Source organism: Typha latifolia, chromosome 9 (assembly GCF_019914945.1).
Source record: "Typha latifolia isolate L0001 chromosome 9, TyphaL0001v2, whole genome shotgun sequence".
Lineage (NCBI taxonomy): Eukaryota > Viridiplantae > Streptophyta > Magnoliopsida > Poales > Typhaceae > Typha > Typha latifolia.
In genome coordinates this window covers 2,820,704-2,838,709 of record NC_133094.1, presented here as the reverse complement: position 1 = coordinate 2,838,709, position 18,006 = coordinate 2,820,704, and the positions used below count along the sequence as shown (strand labels likewise).

The window sequence follows — 18,006 nt, the reverse complement described above, 5'->3', positions numbered from 1 at the left end:
TTCTATAATGCATCAAGATTTATTTCTTTTTCAACAGGGAATTGTCCTATATAATGGTTCATGGAGTTATACCTTTTAAGCCATTTCAACCATTGTTTCAGTTAATTGAATGATGAGTGATTCCACACAAAATCATACAATTTTTTTTTCTTTTTGAGAGAGAACTTTGAACTTTATCATATCTCACTAATATTCGAACCCAGGTGCCCTTATACAATATAAATTCTATCCATTTGAATGACACATGAACAAGACTTCAATACTCAAAACTTGATTAAAAAAATGATAACCATTGTCATTAAGAACAGAAATTAATATTACAAAAATGTGAAGGCCCATACAAAGTAGAGGTTTGTTTCAGTCAATTATACAGATATGCTAGCTAGTAACTAGAAACTCATGAAGACCATAAACTACCTCTGCAACCTGTAGAACATACTAATGCAATCTGTCTAAAGAAAGTATATGTGCATGATGAACGCTAAATTTGGATGTTGCAAAGCTAAATGATCTTCTCACAGTTTAGCTTCCACTTTCCATCATCAGAACAAACAGCAGAGAAAAGTATGCTACCTAATAACTGAAATCTATAAGAGACGGTACAACTATTTTTTTATCAATGAGAAAAAGCTTATAATCCATATAATGGTTTCAAGATTGTTTCTTGAGGAAGATCTTGGAAGGCATTGAGCACTCCACAGCATCGCTTCTGCGCCATTATTTTACTTTTAGACCCATGGAAAAATAAGATACAGATACATTTGAGGATGGACAGATGTTGTCACAGGCTATAAATCAACTTACAGCTTCTACAAGGATGATAACTTCTCATGCCCAATCTCAACAGTCATTGCTTGCAAATGTCTGCAATGTTGCAAGTAACACTAATAATGCCAATCCGAACTTTACAGCATGTAGTGTCGACTTCCAGTGTAAACAAATATGGCTTCCTCTTAAACACTTCCTCACTTTCCTTCGGATAAGTGCATACGCACAGAATGGGAGCTATCAGAGAGGTAATATACTATAATCACCTCCTTAGCAGATCAAGGAAGGTGATGAACAAATACCAATCCAAACAAATTTACATCCCAAAATCACATGTTGCCATACTCCAAAGATGCTTACATGTGCTTAATTTTGTCATGCCAAAATCTGAGGAGTTCGTGTCCCACCAAGTGCAAACATAAGGATAGGCGTAGATGTCCCGTGGTTGATCTCAGAGGAAGTAATCAGGAGGTGGCCTCTTTGCAGGAACACCTCTTGCTTCCTGCAATAAAAAAAGGAATGGCTGTCGACATGATCACAGAAGGAAATAACTAAGGTAGCAAAGGGAGAAGCAATTACTAACATGTGGTGCTGCTTCAAACACTCGGAATTGCTTATTCAGGTTCTCATCCAGCTCAAGGATAGCAGCCACATTACCGCATCTGAAACTCGGTCACAATTTTGAAAAAGGAATGAGATTATTTCAGCAGAAGTGCAAATGAATAAAGAGATATAATCTCACCACTGATGCACATTCAAATCAGGCATATCATTTGCTACCATATGCTACATTCAAACATAGACCCTGCCTATAGTAAACTTATATGATATTTACGGAACTATTCAAGTATAGCAGCTGTATCCCTCAGCACGACATCTCAAGCAAGTGATGCTTGATTTTAATTTACCTACCATAGTAAGCAAAAATGCCAATAGGTTACAGTCTTCAAGGATGTGCTGGCCAATAAGTCTGACACCAATGCAAGATTTGGATGGAAAGACGTAAACATGCAAGGAATGAAGCAAACTAACTAGCAAAAGCATAGAGCTTTCAAATTGATAGTACCAACCTTCACTGAGTATTGAATAATTTTTAGATTCTTCCATCTCAATCAATTTAAATGTTTTGTACCACTATATTCTACGTGCTAAATTGATAAAAATGCAGCAGGTATATGGATGATTAGACATAGAATCACATCAATGTGAAAAGATCCTCTCTAGGTTTCTGCAGGCTTATCACTATATAACTTAAAGGGAATAATCTGTAGCTCCAGAGTAGGATGTAGTGTTTTGAGAGAGGACTTGGCAATTGGCATATGTTCCATCTATTCAATCATGTATGCCAATGCATAGGACCAGATGGATCACAAGAACTGTAAAACAGTGCGACCTGCATTAGGGGGACCCATTTAAAATTTTGTGTACGAAACATATCTACGAAATGTGGTCAGTCATTTAATAAAATATTCACAAGGTACCCAAACCATGTTTGACCAATTGCCTACAAAGACAAGACAAACGACTCCTTCAATTTTGTGTACAAAACTATGAAGTAGCTGCACTTCAACATTTACCAGAAATAGCAGTACATAATTTTCAAGGATGTACAAAGTACCTGTAGCAATAATTTGGGGCAGACCAGACAGTAACTATTTGGTTGTTAAACATCCACTTGTATCCCTCCATAACTAGCTGATGAGCACGGCATATGTAATCTATGTTATTTGAGTGGTTAAATGAGGTAACCACATTACCACCAAAGAGGTAGCCCGCACCACGAGGACTTAGACCCCAACCATCAACAACATCTTCTGGATCAGACCATAGTAGGTCACACATGGGCCCATCATGAGGTACCTCTTGCTTGCGATCTATAAATCTAATCTGTTGAATATATTGTATCCATACTGATTATAAAGAAGTAGAAAGTTATTTACCAAAAATAAGGTAACAACATAACTTGCCTGATCCAGTGTAGTAATATTAGGAGATAGACCCCCATGGACACTAAAGATTTTGTTCTCTATGAGTGCTGACAAACTGCAAGGAAACATAGAATCATGTAAACTTTTCAAAAGAGAGATTCACACAAAACTAACTACAAGAAAATACCTTAAATAATCAAATATATCTGTGCAGTATCTCCAGACATTGACTGAGCCATATTTGCGAAGACACTCATCATAGAATCCATAAACCTGGTAAAAAGCACATAATTATCTAGGAGAGATCAAATCCCCAACACACTAACTTTAAGATCCTGACCTGTGTGATCTGCCTGCTCTCATGGTTTCCTCGTATTAAAGTTATACGATCTGGATATCTAACCTGCAAAATTTAATCATAGGAGCTGACTTAAGAGAATAGGAAATAGATACTGGTACAAACATAAACATCAGCCCGGGTAATTTAGTAATGTCTGTTTTCACAAACAATAGCACGTTGTCCATGAATAAACAAGAGAAAATTGAATGTACTATGTGGGACTGGAACAAAGTCCATCCAATATCGATCAGTGGTTTATGACATATAATGGCTAAATGAACGGGACTTCAAGCAAAAGAGAAACAAGGTTTTGAGTTTCTGTATCGGGATTGGCCATCAGGAAAAAGAGGCATATATAGGCCATGTCGGTGGGATTAGTTGGCTGTTTTGCTATCAGACTTTTCTAATTATAACTTCACAAAATATTAGAAAATGTAGAAAAATTTCTCAAATTTCAGGAAAAAATAGTAAATAAAACAGAAAAATGGCACCCACGTATTTGAACATTAAGAGGAATAAAAAGTAATTATCCTTTACTCTCTTTCTCTTTTGAGAACTTGAGTCACCCCACTAACACCTCTCTCTCTCTCTGTACTAACATACTAACATCTCTCTTCCTTTCTCCAAAGCAAATCCAGCCTCTGTTGACATTCAGCAAACTCCTTTGATGTGGATCCGGCTCCCTCTCCCTCCCTCCCTCCCTCCCTCTCTCTGTAGCACTCTCTCTCATTCTCCTCCCTCCCTTTCTTTTTTACTCTCCTCCCTTCTATTCTCCCTTTCTCTCTCCCTCTCTTTCTATGTTTTCTTAAAAGCAAGAGTTTCGAGATATTCCACATAAACAAATCAATAGACTAGTTTTAGGGTGAGATCGAGATCAGCCAAAACTAAAGACCTTGAAAAGAATATCTTCTAAAACTTAAATAGTTAAATTGATGTCACTAACAAATTCTTTTGAATATTAATACGAGCATAATCAATTAAAAGGGAACAGTTCTTTACAATGTATGCATTTAAGTGGATATGCTGAAGTTAATTTAAAAACGAACTTGATGAGAATCTACTTGCCGGTGTTGATAATCTAAGATGTCACTAGCTAAAATTAATAAAAGCTCAAAGGCCTTAATAAGAATCAATAATAATTATTAATTAACCAAGTTGCTGTATATAAATGTCAATATGTGGAAAAGGATTCATACTTACCACCGCAGAACTCTGATTCTCCTAAAAGAAGATCTGGTATTTTACTCAAGGCTTCATTCATCAAATATATACATCTCGATCATCAAATTAAGCACCTTACCATAGTATGTGAATCGTATAGCAAATCACTGAAATTAAAGACAAAGCAGAAGTCCACGATGGAAGATATGACAAAGTGGAAGAAGTGATTACGATGATCAAACAAACTTAGAATGAAGGGAAATTCAGAAAATACGCTCAAAAAGCTTTCTCCTAACTTCTGGAAAGACTCTGCCAGAGAAACTTTTAACAAATCTTCAACCAAAAGTAGAATGTTGTGGGAGTAGCATCTACTATCAACAAGGAAGGGCAGGTTGATGAGGATGTCTCTGCCATCCCAGGTGAGTAATAAAGTTATTTATGATCTTGTAACATCATTTTCTAAATTCCAGTTTTTTTTATTTTTAAATTACTTTGAATGTTTTTTTTATTAAAGAAATAGTGAGGTTGAAGAAAATATCACATTCAAACCAAAATAATAGCAACATTTCAGCCTTCTCTATTCTCCAAGGACAACCAAAATTGATTGTTTGAACAGTCAATTTAATATTGAGCTAAACTTCTCTTCATTTAGTTTAAGGCTGATCTACCTAATAATGTTTAAGTTTCTTAGAAGATTTAATTGGATTTTGTAACTCCATTTAGAAACCTAAAGAAGAAAACTTATGTACACTGCAGAGTTACCAATGCATCTTAGAGATATTTAACTTGTAGAATATGAGCATCATAATTCTATTATGCATTTGATCAATGAATTTTACCTTTTCAGTAATACGGGTAAGATGCAGGCATCTTCCATACCAAACCCTGCACTAGCAAGTGTGCAATAGGGCACCGGCCTTTTATTTGATCAACACATTCTTTTTTTTTTGGTGAATTTGATCGACACTTTTTTTTTATGAGAATTTTGAAGTCCTTGATAAGTTGAGATGCCTTACAATAGTACCAGAAATATATCATGCATCGCATAACAATATCCTTTTATTGGTAAGAATACAAGTCCTTAAAGAGTTGAGTCATTGAGTGCCTTATCCATGTTTCCACTGCAAGAAGTACTCTTCTTATAGTTATTTTGGGTTCTGTAGGTTATCCATCCCAGTGTTTCCCAAATAAACAATATTTTTAATTCCTTCATCAGTGTTCAGTGCCAAAATTGTCTTAAACTATACAACTTATTAGATATGTTGGGATTTGAAAAGGGACCGTGTTCACATGTAAAGAATCAGATAAAACTCATCAGCAAATAAGCAAGGATACCGTTGGTATAACATTCATCAATTTGCACCAATGATATACGAGAAAATAAAGACTGATGTCAACCTCCATGGAAGAAAATACCTAACAGTAATCTGAAAGACATGGAAAGGCAAAAGAAACACGATGTTTTAAGAGCGTTTACCTTCAAGGCTAATAGAAGTAAAAATGTTTCGACTGAATAAAATCCGCGGTCTACAAAATCCCCTAGAAACAAGTAATTAGTCTTTGGACAGTCGCCTCCAACTTTGAACAACTCTTTCATGTCATAGAATTGCCCGTGAATGTCTCCACATATCTGAATATAACAAGTCAAAGACTCATTAGCAGTGAAGATGCTAATCTTCATTTCGTAATCATACTAGAAAACAAATTATGTTGATTAAATATCACATTAGTTGATTTAATTCCCCCAGATTACCAGTTCAGGTTTCTAAGCAAATTTTAGGATCAGTTGGGAGTTATCCACACATTTTCGGATTCAAAGCTCAAGCAACAAAAGGTTAAAATGGTTGGCATACCTTGATCACAAAAAGAAAAGCAAAATATACAATACCAAGAAAGCTAATAACCAGGAGTCAAAAATAGCATTAAGTTATTCACTATAACAACATATGGATGGGGCTATCTATTATGGACGAAAAGATCATCCTCTAGACCATCTTCCTGTTACTAACTAGATCAACAAATCCAGTACTTTCCGTACCACTAAAACTTGAAAACCCTTCCTTGGGGATCCTGACTGATGAGCACCTATACCCTAAATTAGGCAAAGATAAAGGAAAAGCAAAATTAGGGCAGACACTTCAAATGAAAGAACTTCTCAACCTCCCAAGGCAGAACGATAACCCCATCAAATAGTCGAAAACCAGGGAAAAAAAAAGTACAACCTTTTCAAGCAAATCGTACTCGACGAACAGAACTCAGAGGAATCTAACCGATTTGAAGGGGTTCCAACTAGAACCAAAATCACGAGGTCACAAGACCGAGAGAGAGAAAGGGGGGGGGGAAATCCATCAGAAATTATCGAAAATGGGTTCGGTCGTACTTACGGTGACGGGGGCATCGACTCTTTGGACGTTGCTCTCCTCGACCAAGATCTCCATGGCCTTGAGGCAGAGAGCCTTCACCTCCGACTCCTTTAACGGCTCGCATCGCTTCAGCTGCTCGATCTGACGGTCCAAATCCGACATCTCCCTCCCTCCCTCTCTCTCCCTCCCTCCCTCCTCTCTCTCGAGCTCGAAAGGCAGAGAGGAGATACCACTATACCAGTGCACCTCTCCGCCTACGGGAGGAGCGGGGGAACGAACATATACCGGGGCTTGTAAGGTATGCTTACGGGGAGGTAACGGTATCCAATTTTGAAGCGGTGATCTTACCCAACGCCGCTTCTTTTCTTTATTATAGATTCTAACTTTTTTCTTTTCTTTTCTTTTCTTTTATTTATTTATTTATTCTTTTGCATTTGAACCCAATGTGATTAATAGCATAAAATAAATTAAAATTGATATTATTTTCTGCAACCGTTTAAGTTCTAATTAAATATATATTTTTCAATATATAAAAAATCTTAGTCATCAATAATATTTTTAAAGACCTCGATCAAATCATTTGGAGTACGATGGAATCTAGTAAACACACCCATAAATTGTGGAAAAATATTAGGTTTCAAGCGAAATAGCCTCTTATTAATCATGGGGCTTGCCAATTTCACCATACGTATAGAAAGATTCGTGAAAGATCCAAGTGGATCTTTGCAAGCTTCCATCAAGAACAAGTCCTCGCTACTGTTGCATCATCTACGAAGAGTATGTGGCTTGGAGTTCGCAGCACTAGGAGAGAAATTACAAAACTTCGTCTTCCAATCCATCAAATCATTCCACACCACCACTACTAAATTAAAGGGCAAGAAAGCTCTGGGCTTAGAATTTCTTTTTTGTGTAGGCAATTCAGATCACCAGATTTTGTATATTACAATCTCCAATCCATGGTGTTAAACTGGCAAATTGTACTCTAGATCACCTGATATTAACAAGAAGGATGCAATCAATGAACCAAGTGACAGAAATATAGGGAGGAACAATATGAAAAGAAAATTGACAGAATAGCCGAGTTCTTTTGTTCTTTTACTCTTCCAAGTGTAAGAACAGAAGAATGAAACACCTAAAGAGATAGTCATAAACAGTGTGATGCGAAAAGGGAGTGGGTCGTCAGCTGATGTGATCAGAAGAACAGCCTTCGGGGCCTAGAAGAGGCCGGGGAACTACCAGCTTTGGTTTCTTGGGCTTCCACAATCTTGCTTGCCTTCGGGTCCATCAAGAGGATCTTCTGAAACGACTGAGAGAACCCCGTCGCAATGATCGTCACATGAATCTCGCCGGTGTAGCGATCATCCACAACAGCTCCGAAGATTATGTTTGCAGAAGGATCTGCGAGGCTTGTCACAACCTGCAAATACAATGGACAGGTGCGAGTTCCTATTATGCATGGTCTCACGATGATACCTAGTAGTAAGAGACATATTAAAACAGTTCCTGTGGCTTGCAATTTTTCAGTACTTTCTTCTATTATTACCACAGAGATCGCTGTATTATGCAATCTTGTAGAAATATGTCCTAAAGTTTCATTTTTTTTTTAAAATTGTAGGGATCACTGTGCTTTGCTATGAAATCAAATAGGTCCTTTTGGTAGCAATTTTGCTCTTCTAATTAGTTATCTACAACTAGAATAAAACCATGCAGTTCTCAAAAGTCGTAAAGCAACATGTTTCTCTATGACAGAAATGAAATCACAGGATTCTAAAAATTGCATACCACAAGGATTGATTTAGTTTTTTTTTTTCCTACCTTTATATCCACAGAAATAAGAAAAAGAAACTGTCATCCCAAAGCCCCAATTTTGAAGTGTTAAAGTATTGCACCTGTGACACCTTGTTTACTTCTTGCAAGGTAATATCCTTTCCACCAGTTATATTGTAGACAACTCCAGTAGCTGACTCGATGGAAGATCCAATCAGAGGCGCAAGTGTAGCTTGTTCAGCAGCTTCTTGTGCGCGGTTCTTGCTGGAAGAAACACCAACTCCAAGCATGGCAGTTCCAGAATTTTTCATAACAGCTTTAACATCAGCAAAATCCACATTTACAAGTCCAGGAATCTGCCAATTATAACCATCAACTTTGTTTAAATAATTATCCCGAACCAAGAAATAAGTTGTGGAACAACACTCACTGTTATGATATCTGATATTCCTTGCACCCCCTGGCGTAGGACATCATCAGCAAAGAGAAATGCATCCTGAAGAGGTGTGTGTTCATCAACAACATCCAACAATCGATCATTTGGAATCACTATAAGAGTATCAACATTCTTTTGCAACTTTTCTATTGCTTCTAGTGCCTGCAACAGAAAAAGTATAAAATGAAGTTAATAAAAGGACATAAAAGTATATTCATGGCGTGAGGCAGAACAAGGTTCCAAATTAGATTAAGACATTTAAAATCTCCTCAATCAGTTGAATTTCTTTCGACATATATCTCTGAACATATAGATCGAGATTAGCTTATGTAATTCATAAAACTAAATATGTCATTCTATAGTCTGACCTATATTAGCGAAAACAATATTTCATATTTGTGCACTTATTCATAAGCAAAGGAATTTAATAGTCATCGTTCTTGGCACCATCCGGTCAATGTTTACTATAACTCATACAACTTATGATCAATTATTTGGACAATTAAGAAATAATATGAACACAGTGACACCTGCCTGCAAAGATCGTTTACGACCTTCAAAGCTGAAGGGGTAGGTGACCACACCAACAGTCAGATAACCAGCTTCCCTTGATATCTGGGCAACAACTGGAGCAGCACCAGAACCTGTACCTCCACCCATACCAGCTGTTATAAAGACGAGATCTGAATCCTTCAGTGCATTTGATATAGCTTCTTTTGATTCCTCAGCAGCTTGTTCACCAAGAAGAGGATTTCCACCAGTACCTGCATCTCTAAGAAAAAAAAATTCAATGAATCTAATCAAGGAGCATGAATTCTATAAGTAAAACATGTTCATATTGTCTACCCCCACTGAAGGGTATTCACTTATTATATTGCCCTTTTCACCTGCTTATGTGCTTTGTAATAGCTATTACTACTCAAGTGAAATGATAAGAACAGCCAAGTTATATCAATTAACCTACCATGTCATCTATTAAATATCAAAGATAAGGTAAGGAATGCCTGACCAAGCCCACGAGTCAAAAGTTCTCCAATTTGTAGAGGGTGTTCTGCTTGTGAATGCAGCAATGCCTGAGAATCCGTGTTTATTGCATAAAACTCGACACCCTAGTAATAAACACCATCAGCATTATTATTTGATTAAGCCAGAAAAACATTATCACTACAGCTATTGAAACCAGAGAAAAGCTACGCCATGGTACAAAGACAACAGAGCAACTTCTTTGATCCACCAAAATGTAAACTGAGCAAATCCTCCATTCCTATAAATACTCATCTTACTATCTCGTAGAGCGGAGAATTGAACTGCCTAAATCTATTTACCTTCGCTTGTCTCTGCTCTAGAGCAAGGAGACAAGAAAAAAAAAAAAAAAAAGGAGCTTAAAGACATGATTATGGACTAGCCACATCTATTTCTCAATAAAAACAACAAGCCAAACAGAACTATTTGACGGAATCAACTCTACATTGACTAGCATTCTCGTTATCATTACTTACTATACCATTAAACCTAGAAAGAGAAAAGAAAACACGAAAGATCGCATTTTGACAGCAAGAACAGAACAAACGAGAATAAAAAAAACAAAACAAAATCGAATTTTCTCAACCCCAACCAACCTGCAGCCCGCTCCCGATCATTCGATTGACGGCATTGTTGCCGCCGCCGCCGACTCCCACCACCTTAATTTTGGCCGAATCTATCGGCGCGAAGGGCGAGAAGGAGCAATGGACCGACACGCGGCCCCACCGCCGACGGGAAGCCGTCCTCCTGCCGGCCGACGAGAACCGACATAAGGATAAATGGGTTCCGGCGGAGAGAGGAGAGCTCAAACGAGTCGAGCTCGAAAGCTGGAGGGAAGAAGAAGGTGGATAAGGAGAAGAATAGGAAGCCATTGATGCAAACAAAAGAAAAATGAGGGATCTGAAGAGTTCTTTATTAGGGTTTTGGAAGGGCTTTAGCTTTATCTGTCTCTTTTAGGATTCGTCCTCTCTCTCAGAGGGTTCGTCCTCCTCCTAACGCCGTTACTTCTTTATTGCGTTTTACACCCTACTTTTTCATTATTTTTATCTCACTCCTCCAAAACTCGTATCTATGCTCAAAAAAAAATTCTAGTGATGAGGTTTAAAGTTGCTTAATATAAAATCTTTCAATAGTTTCATATTAGTTTAATGGGATTAGGGCTCTTATTATAATGCTAACAACATGATGGAAGCAATAATAATATAATGTGACAAAATATTTCTAGTCAAAGGAAGCATAAGAGAGCTCTCCTATTTAAAATTTTACTACCTATATCACCCTTTTCATTAAAATTTATATTTATTTAATAATCAAACTGAGTATTATATGCTAACTAGATTTTCACCCCTAAATTATGATTCATAATTTATAGCATATTAAATTTAATCATATTAATTGCCCCCTGAATTATCTTTATATTGTACATTTTCTATTATTCGGGTGTAATTGATATTAAGTCGGATGCACCGGTAAAAATATGCAATTAATATATTATAATATTATTTATCTACAGCTTTACATCGGTGCAATTTTCTGTTCTTCGAGGGGTATTTTGAAATTTTCGAGGTGCATAGCCCGTATAGTATAAAGTAGAGAAATCAATCCACAACTCTATCCTTTCCTTGGATGTCATGGCGATTCCACTTCATTGTTCCGCGACGGCGCCGGCGCCGGGGCTGTCGATGCGGCCAAGTTCCAGCGAGGTTCTCCGGCGAGATTATGGCAGAGTTCGGGCCTCAGGTGGGTGGCTTTGGGGGGTTTCTGGTCTTCTTTTCACGCTTAATTCTTCGGTTTTTTGGCAAGAAGGTGAAAATAGTAAAACCCAGTAATGTTTTATTTCGTGTCCAAAGTTCAAATATTGAAGGTGAATTTTTTTTAGCAAAATTATGTGCTGGAGAGCTCTTTTATAAGTAAAAATTTGTTCTTTATCTGGTTTTTAGCTCAAGATACTGTTGTGCATCCCCCCTATCTATGTTGGTAAATCTTAAAGAAGCTCTTAGGAAGTATTACTCTTATTTCGTGTTTGGGCTCTTTTTGCTGATATGTTTACTTGCATTTGGGTTTTACTATGCTTTGCGTACGTTCACACATATATATGGTCATCTACATATAGTTTCCCAATTTTGGACCTAAGTTTCCATACGTGAATCATCTCGAAATGCATCTACCTAGTACTCGTTAATAGAGTTATAATTTTAATGGCTTACTTTTTTGGCCTAATTCTTCTCATGTCCCTGAGCTGAAGTGTCAATTTAGTTATTTTCTTCCACATTGTTGAAGTTGCAAAATATTAAATTTTGTTGTCTTCTGCCTGCTAAGGGATATGAGTGAAGTGATGTAACCTTATTTTGGCATATTTGGATCAAGGTCCAAAGAGAAAAGGAACAAAGAGTGTTATTAGTCTAACTTTATGGTGATGAAGTCTGATATTATTTTTATTCGGAAGATCAGGAAGTAACAAATTAAAATCAGTTTGCTCTTATGAGAATAAGTTTGCACCTCAAATCACATACACAAGTATGAGAAGTTACTAACAGACTAATATCAAATTTCAGCCCTTCTAGTTTTTTATAAGTAATTTCTCAAGTTTTGAAGTACTTGGAATTAGGACCATGCTGGTTTTATTCTGAAACCATGTATATCTGTATATCGTCTTAATATTTACTTATATTTAGAATCCAAGTATAGAGTCTTTTACATACTATAAAGCTGTCTGCTGATATCTTTTATTGAGTATCTCTGACTTCATTCTTCATAATTTGGACTGATCTTGATAGTTTATTATATAGGAACAGAAAAGTCATTCTTACTCTAATGTCAGGGATGTCAATTGGCAGATAAGGTGGTGCTTTCTGCATTAATATTGGAAAGAGGTGCAAGATTTTCAAATTGTCCACAGCCTTCATTCAAAATATGCAAATTGTCAATGGCTGACTTTAGTAGTCATAAGAGTGATGAATTCCAGACGGATAATTCAGATGGGACTCGTAACAAAGTTGAGGAGCCACCTGGATATTGGCATATCCTCATTGAATGTTTATCTGATCATCAGGTATGACGGTGAGTCTCTTGTTCCATTTTCATTGTGGTGCTTCTTGGACAAAGAAGTTGATACTTGAAATCCATCATCCTTTTCTTGTGTTTATGAATTCCTTTTTGCAATTTAGAGATAAAACTTAGAACTTTCCAAGAAGAAGCTTCCTAAGTCATTCAATTTTTTTCTTGTAATTTTTAATAGTTTTCTCATAAATAGCATGCAAGTAAAACCTTTACCCATTTAATCCATATGCTAATTCCTTTTTGTATTTATTTTTTCTCAAAATTGAAAACCAAGAAGGTCTTTAGAGATTGATACGGTGAGTAACCATGTCATGCAACACATTGGAGATTTGGACCTCAAATCAAGGAGATGGATTTTGGTTCCTTAATTTATACAGGACATTATTGTCTACATAATGCTGGACCTACATTGAAGTACCAATCTGCTGTATGTTTCTAGGGATATGAACAGAGATTAAGTTTGCAATTTCCTTGTGACTGACTTAAAAGTCAATAAGCCTAGTCACAAGTTTATATGATTCATAAGGGCAAAAGAGGACCTCTTTTTAACGTTTAAGTGCAATAAAAATGCAATTGATATTGCTATGTAATAAAAATTTGCATTGCAAAATATAAGTGGTGAAGAGCATTAAAACTGATGATTAGCCCTTGATCAAATAAGTCTACCAGACAAAAAGGGGGAAAAAAGGAAACAGGGGCCACCCTTCACTGCACACTAGTACTTCAATTGAGTTGAAGCCTGCATGTAACCACATCACTTGACTAGTTAAAGACCTTTTTAGTTGAACTCTAACTTGACTCCTGAGTAGAGGAATTTGGGTTCCTTCCAAACTTGGAATCATTGATAGATCAATCACTTGGATTTAACCTACATCCAGGTAGCATAACTTACCAGTTTGTGTTATTTGACAAAAGGTAGAAACATAAGATAATAGGAATGATAATTCTACATATTGCAGCAATATGAACACAATTTTGCACATAATACCAAATTTATCATAGATAAAGATCCCCAAAATCCTAATTTTCAACTTTATGGAGAAATTAAAATGGACATTATAGTGCATGAGAAACCCCCACCAATGCAGATCTGGGAACTCCAAGATGTACATGGACTTAGCTCAACTGCTAGATAGATTGTTTCAGGAAACCATGACAATCAAAAATGGCACTCTCTAGAATGAAAATCGGTGCCCTTTAAGAATAATTTCTAATTATTGCATTTTTCTGGTGACTTGACTTTCCATTTGCACTTTGAATTCAGATGTCCAATCCCGTTTAGATAATGCAGGTCTTTTGTGACCTCAATTTGTGAAGTTATAAAATGTCTAATTTCGTTTCTATATTTCCTGCAGAAATCGGTGTCAATCAACTTTGAGAAAGCATCTATTCTTGCATATTTATGGATGCTGAGTCTACCTTCTAAAGCATTGGCAGAGACATGTGAATCTGATAACTCATTAGGCAACATGCCATTGTTGTTCGCAATTGCGATGATAGGAGCTACTGTTGGGGGTAAAATGACTGTCACTGTCAATACCATCTGTTGCTAGTCAAGATAGATTTACACTACATGAAAAATTAGAAACTCTCCCACTTTTTTTTATTCTTTGTAAGTTAAAAAACTGAGGTTGTCAATGCTAGCAATGAAAATTCTACAAAGAGGGCTTTTATGGAATAAATGAATCGGATTGCATCTTATGTGGACTGGGGCAGGGAGCTTACATTCTCTGGCCATCTGTAGGGTGTTTCTAACTTCACATAGCATTTCAAAGAACAAGTTCATTAATTCCCACTTTCTAGACCATTCTTCCCCTATTCCTGGAATACTGTGACCATTTATTTGTGGTAATTTAGTTGCAATCAAGAATGATAGTTGCCGTTGCAAATGGTAGTAGATATATATCCCTTCTCCTTTTTAGAATGGCTGTAATGCTAGACGGGCATATCCTATGATGGAACCACAGCTCCTATTTCTTCTCTAGTTGTTAAATACAATTCTTTTCTTTGACTTGCAATTAAACATGTAGTTGATGAGTTTCTAAGATTCAGATGCATGATTGTGCTTTCCTATAGCATGACTGCATGTCTTTATCCTAACCACTTCAATACAAAAAGACCTAGTTCTAGGTTCATTTCATTATACTCTGTGCGCTTTCTTGCTAATGCAAGCAATTACAAGGTCCTTACACTCATTTTCTAATAAAAGGTTAGACTCAACTGCTTTAACTCGCAATGAATTTTCTCTCCCTTTTATGCATACTTGTTGAACTTAGGTATGACTTTAGTTTATTTTTCCTTTTCCTAGTCGATTAGAAGACAATCTGCTTGAATGTTATTAGTTGGTTGTACACTTTCTTTTTGATTTTCTAATAAAAGTTTGCAGATCTTTCCTGCACTTATTTCGAGGTATTTGGCAGTCAATATGGTGTTCTATATACTGCTGTTGCTTCCATGTGATCTGTCAATGTTCCTTTCATTTCCTCTGAACTTTTTTTTCATGATTTGCAAAATTATTGTTTTTTTTTTGTTGTTACTATTTGATCCCTGCCAAGTGACTGCAATATCAACTGTTTTTTCATTAATAGGGCTGCTTGCACGACAAAGAAGAGGGGAACTTAAACGGCTGAATGAGCAGCTACGCCAGATAAATGCTGCACTAAGAAGACAAGCCAAGATAGAGTCTTATGCTCCTAATTTGAGCTATGCACCGATTGGCAGTAAGACAACAGAATCAGAAGTCATTGTTGATCCTAGGAAGGAGCAACTAATGACATACTTGAGAACTGGGAAAAATCATCTGAGAAACCAAGCACCCGAAAAGGCACATCCAGAGTTTAAGGCAGCTCTTGAGCTCGCAAAAGCTTTGGGAGATCATGTTGAGGAGAAGAAGGCAGCACGAGGATTAGGTCGGTTTCCTCTCTTATGCAGTGCTTCATTCTTATGAAGTTCTACTAAATTGAATCTGAAACTGAAAGTACTGGTTGAATTCTTTCATATTTCAAATTAATTGGTTGATTTCTCTCCTATTTCAGATTAACTATGTTATTAAGTATAATCTCCTCGAAGTTTTTGTTTTTCTAGGAGACACTGGTATTCCCAAGGCCCTTTAAAGCCTATAGTCATGCACTTATTTCTCTGTAGAATTGTTAACAAGCTATAAGATACACTTGCGGATCATTCTCAACATGAGGGGACTGAATTTGACTCATCATTCATTGCTGATCTTGCCTAGATAAACATTCACATGTTCACTAACATGATTAAGTTACATATGGTTTAGTTGTTGCATTATTAAGGCCAAAAAAATTTTACAATTGTAGAAACTTATGATACATGACACATGCCTTTTACTATTAGATGATGGGAAAGAGTATGTCAATCTTCATTTGTAAATTGTAACTGCAGTTGAACTAATCTCTTGCATCTGATGTTATCTCCTAATGTTCCACTTCAATCAGATTATGGGATCCTTTTTGGTGCCATCTGAGTTATGAATTATGGGTACATTTGGCATCAATGAAACAGCTATAAGAGACCTGTTTTGCTAAGCCACATACAAGGATATACAATTAAGAAATGCATAGAGAAAAATTATCAGCTCACTGTGATAAGATTAGATTAGTTTCCTGGAGTCAGGAGATCGGCAACTGTTGCTTCACACAACGAAGGAGCTGATTTACAAATATGAGAAGCCTTCATTGATAACTGCTTTTCAAATTTTTTCAGGGGCATCTCTACAGAGACAGGGTAAGTACAGGGAAGCCATAAAATACCACTCTATGGTGTTGAAAATATCCAAGAGGGTTGGTGAGAATTCTGGCATGACAGAAGCTTATGGAGCAATAGCTGACTGCTACACTGAGCTCGGCGAACTTGAGCAAGCAGGAAAGTTTTACGATGAATACATAGCACGATTAGAAAGTGACTGACAGAATTCAAGATCTCCTCTGCTTCTTTTTATCTCTGTGTCATCTATTTGTTAGAAGTTAGTGCAGCATTGGGGTTCCTACTTGGACTTAAGAAACTGATAGATATGCATAAAGAGAGAATTTTTTGTATGTCTACTCTTCCGAATCTCTTCAATTCTATTTCATTGCATGAAATAATTCCCTGTTCCGAGTAATTTTCACAACTGTATCGCCATATGGCTTAACATGCTTGAACTGTCTTGACTTACAATCGAGTCTCTAGCCAAAAAAAAAAAGCTCCGCATGCATCGGCCGTTTCATAGCTATTTTCCTTAAAAGCAGGCAACCATTCAAATGTTCTTTTATCCAGCCTCTGATCTACCTAACTTTTTATTGTCATATACTCGCTGAAAATGAAGTTCTCGTTGTAAATTACTCTAGCTATCATGTTAATGTGCTTCACGGAGCTCAGTTATGTCACATATTGAGTTGGCATTTGAAATTCCAAAGTCCTGGAAACAAGCATCCCTAAAAGGGTTACAAAGCTTTGGTAGCACCACTGTAAAAGCTATGTATACGGCTCACGTGTTTCCCACTGCGGGAGGGAGTCCTCAATTAGCACCACAAGTTCCCACTATCTCTAAAAGAACAACACTGAGGAGTGAGGAATAGCCAATAGGATTGTGATCAGATATTTACAAAGCTCCATGTTGAACCAAGGTGCAGCAGCAATAATAGAGAATATAGAGACAGCGAAAGTGGAGAATATCACTCTTTCTACTATTCAATTTTTAGCTTACACGATGCCTACACTAAGTTTGCTCTTCGGTCACTCTTAGATAGCTCTCAGCTCATACAAGGCTGACATTAGGTTGATTGTCACATGAGCAGGAGTGTAATATAAGTTGTAAAAGGGAGTAATGAGTAGAGAACTACCCAAGACATTGTGGGATGTCTCAAAAGTCTGTAAGGCTGCACTCCAGTCTTAGCAAGTTGCTAGTCTGCCAGCAGTTTCACAAGCTTGCTCACAGGTTTCCAGCAACACTGCAATAGCTCCCATAAAGCTGCACACAGAGCACGGTGGGTAGCACCAGTCATTGGCAGGTCTTAAGGCTGCTCAGAGGTGAAAGAAGGTTGCAAGCAGCTCCATCAACAGGTTGAGACTCCAGCTTGGTCAACGAGGGTTGCTTAATTCCCTAGCTCTATTTGCAATTCTGCAGCACTCTATCCCACAAAATAGAGTGTCTTC

General features: G+C 37.0%; 3 protein-coding genes across 4 annotated transcripts; 1 reads left to right on the top strand and 2 right to left on the bottom strand.

Annotated features, from left to right (window-relative positions):
- Positions 1-760: 760 nt before the first annotated feature.
- On the bottom strand, positions 761-6,856 carry LOC140795228 (serine/threonine-protein phosphatase PP-X isozyme 2). Its single transcript, XM_073147678.1, has 8 exons — positions 6,582-6,856; positions 5,675-5,827; positions 3,037-3,099; positions 2,884-2,969; positions 2,736-2,811; positions 2,387-2,655; positions 1,352-1,430; positions 761-1,270 (listed from the first exon to the last, which is right to left on the bottom strand). The coding sequence occupies exons 1-8, from the start codon at positions 6,720-6,722 to the stop codon at positions 1,220-1,222; spliced, it is 918 nt and encodes a 305-aa protein (XP_073003779.1). The 5' UTR covers positions 6,723-6,856; the 3' UTR covers positions 761-1,219.
- A 732-nt stretch (positions 6,857-7,588) lies between these two features.
- On the bottom strand, positions 7,589-10,825 carry LOC140795608 (cell division protein FtsZ homolog 1, chloroplastic-like). Its single transcript, XM_073148285.1, has 6 exons — positions 10,383-10,825; positions 9,773-9,872; positions 9,298-9,527; positions 8,758-8,925; positions 8,450-8,683; positions 7,589-7,977 (listed from the first exon to the last, which is right to left on the bottom strand). The coding sequence occupies exons 1-6, from the start codon at positions 10,656-10,658 to the stop codon at positions 7,753-7,755; spliced, it is 1,233 nt and encodes a 410-aa protein (XP_073004386.1). The 5' UTR covers positions 10,659-10,825; the 3' UTR covers positions 7,589-7,752.
- Positions 10,826-11,405: 580 nt separating this feature from the next.
- On the top strand, positions 11,406-16,965 carry LOC140794587 (protein FLUORESCENT IN BLUE LIGHT, chloroplastic-like). 2 transcript variants are annotated; one of them, XM_073146673.1, is made up of 5 exons: positions 11,406-11,526; positions 12,624-12,838; positions 14,202-14,361; positions 15,435-15,755; positions 16,576-16,965. In XM_073146673.1, exons 1-5 carry the CDS (start codon positions 11,418-11,420, stop codon positions 16,776-16,778), a joined length of 1,008 nt encoding a protein of 335 aa, XP_073002774.1. In that variant the 5' UTR covers positions 11,406-11,417; the 3' UTR covers positions 16,779-16,965. The 2 variants fall into 2 exon arrangements, with proteins under 2 accessions (XP_073002774.1, XP_073002773.1); XM_073146672.1 differs by having other exon boundaries at positions 12,608-12,838.
- The last annotated feature ends 1,041 nt before the right edge of the window (positions 16,966-18,006 follow it).

Coding starts and splice junctions, on each gene's coding strand:
- LOC140795228 (XM_073147678.1), bottom strand. CDS start 6,722: ATGTCGGATTTGGACCGTCAGATCGAGCAGCTGAAGCGATGCGAGCCG. Junction 2,812..2,883: donor GATATATTTGATTATTTAAG/GTATTTTCTTGT, acceptor GTTTCCTTGCAG/TTTGTCAGCACTCATAGAGA. Junction 1,271..1,351: donor TGTTTGAAGCAGCACCACAT/GTTAGTAATTGC, acceptor TTTTTATTGCAG/GAAGCAAGAGGTGTTCCTGC.
- LOC140795608 (XM_073148285.1), bottom strand. CDS start 10,658: ATGGCTTCCTATTCTTCTCCTTATCCACCTTCTTCTTCCCTCCAGCTT. Junction 9,528..9,772: donor ACTTTTGACTCGTGGGCTTG/GTCAGGCATTCC, acceptor TTAGAGATGCAG/GTACTGGTGGAAATCCTCTT. Junction 7,978..8,449: donor AAGTAAACAAGGTGTCACAG/GTGCAATACTTT, acceptor TTGTATTTGCAG/GTTGTGACAAGCCTCGCAGA.
- LOC140794587 (XM_073146672.1), top strand. CDS start 11,413: ATGTCATGGCGATTCCACTTCATTGTTCCGCGACGGCGCCGGCGCCGG. Junction 14,362..15,434: donor GATAGGAGCTACTGTTGGGG/GTAAAATGACTG, acceptor TTTCATTAATAG/GGCTGCTTGCACGACAAAGA. Junction 15,756..16,575: donor GAAGGCAGCACGAGGATTAG/GTCGGTTTCCTC, acceptor AAATTTTTTCAG/GGGCATCTCTACAGAGACAG.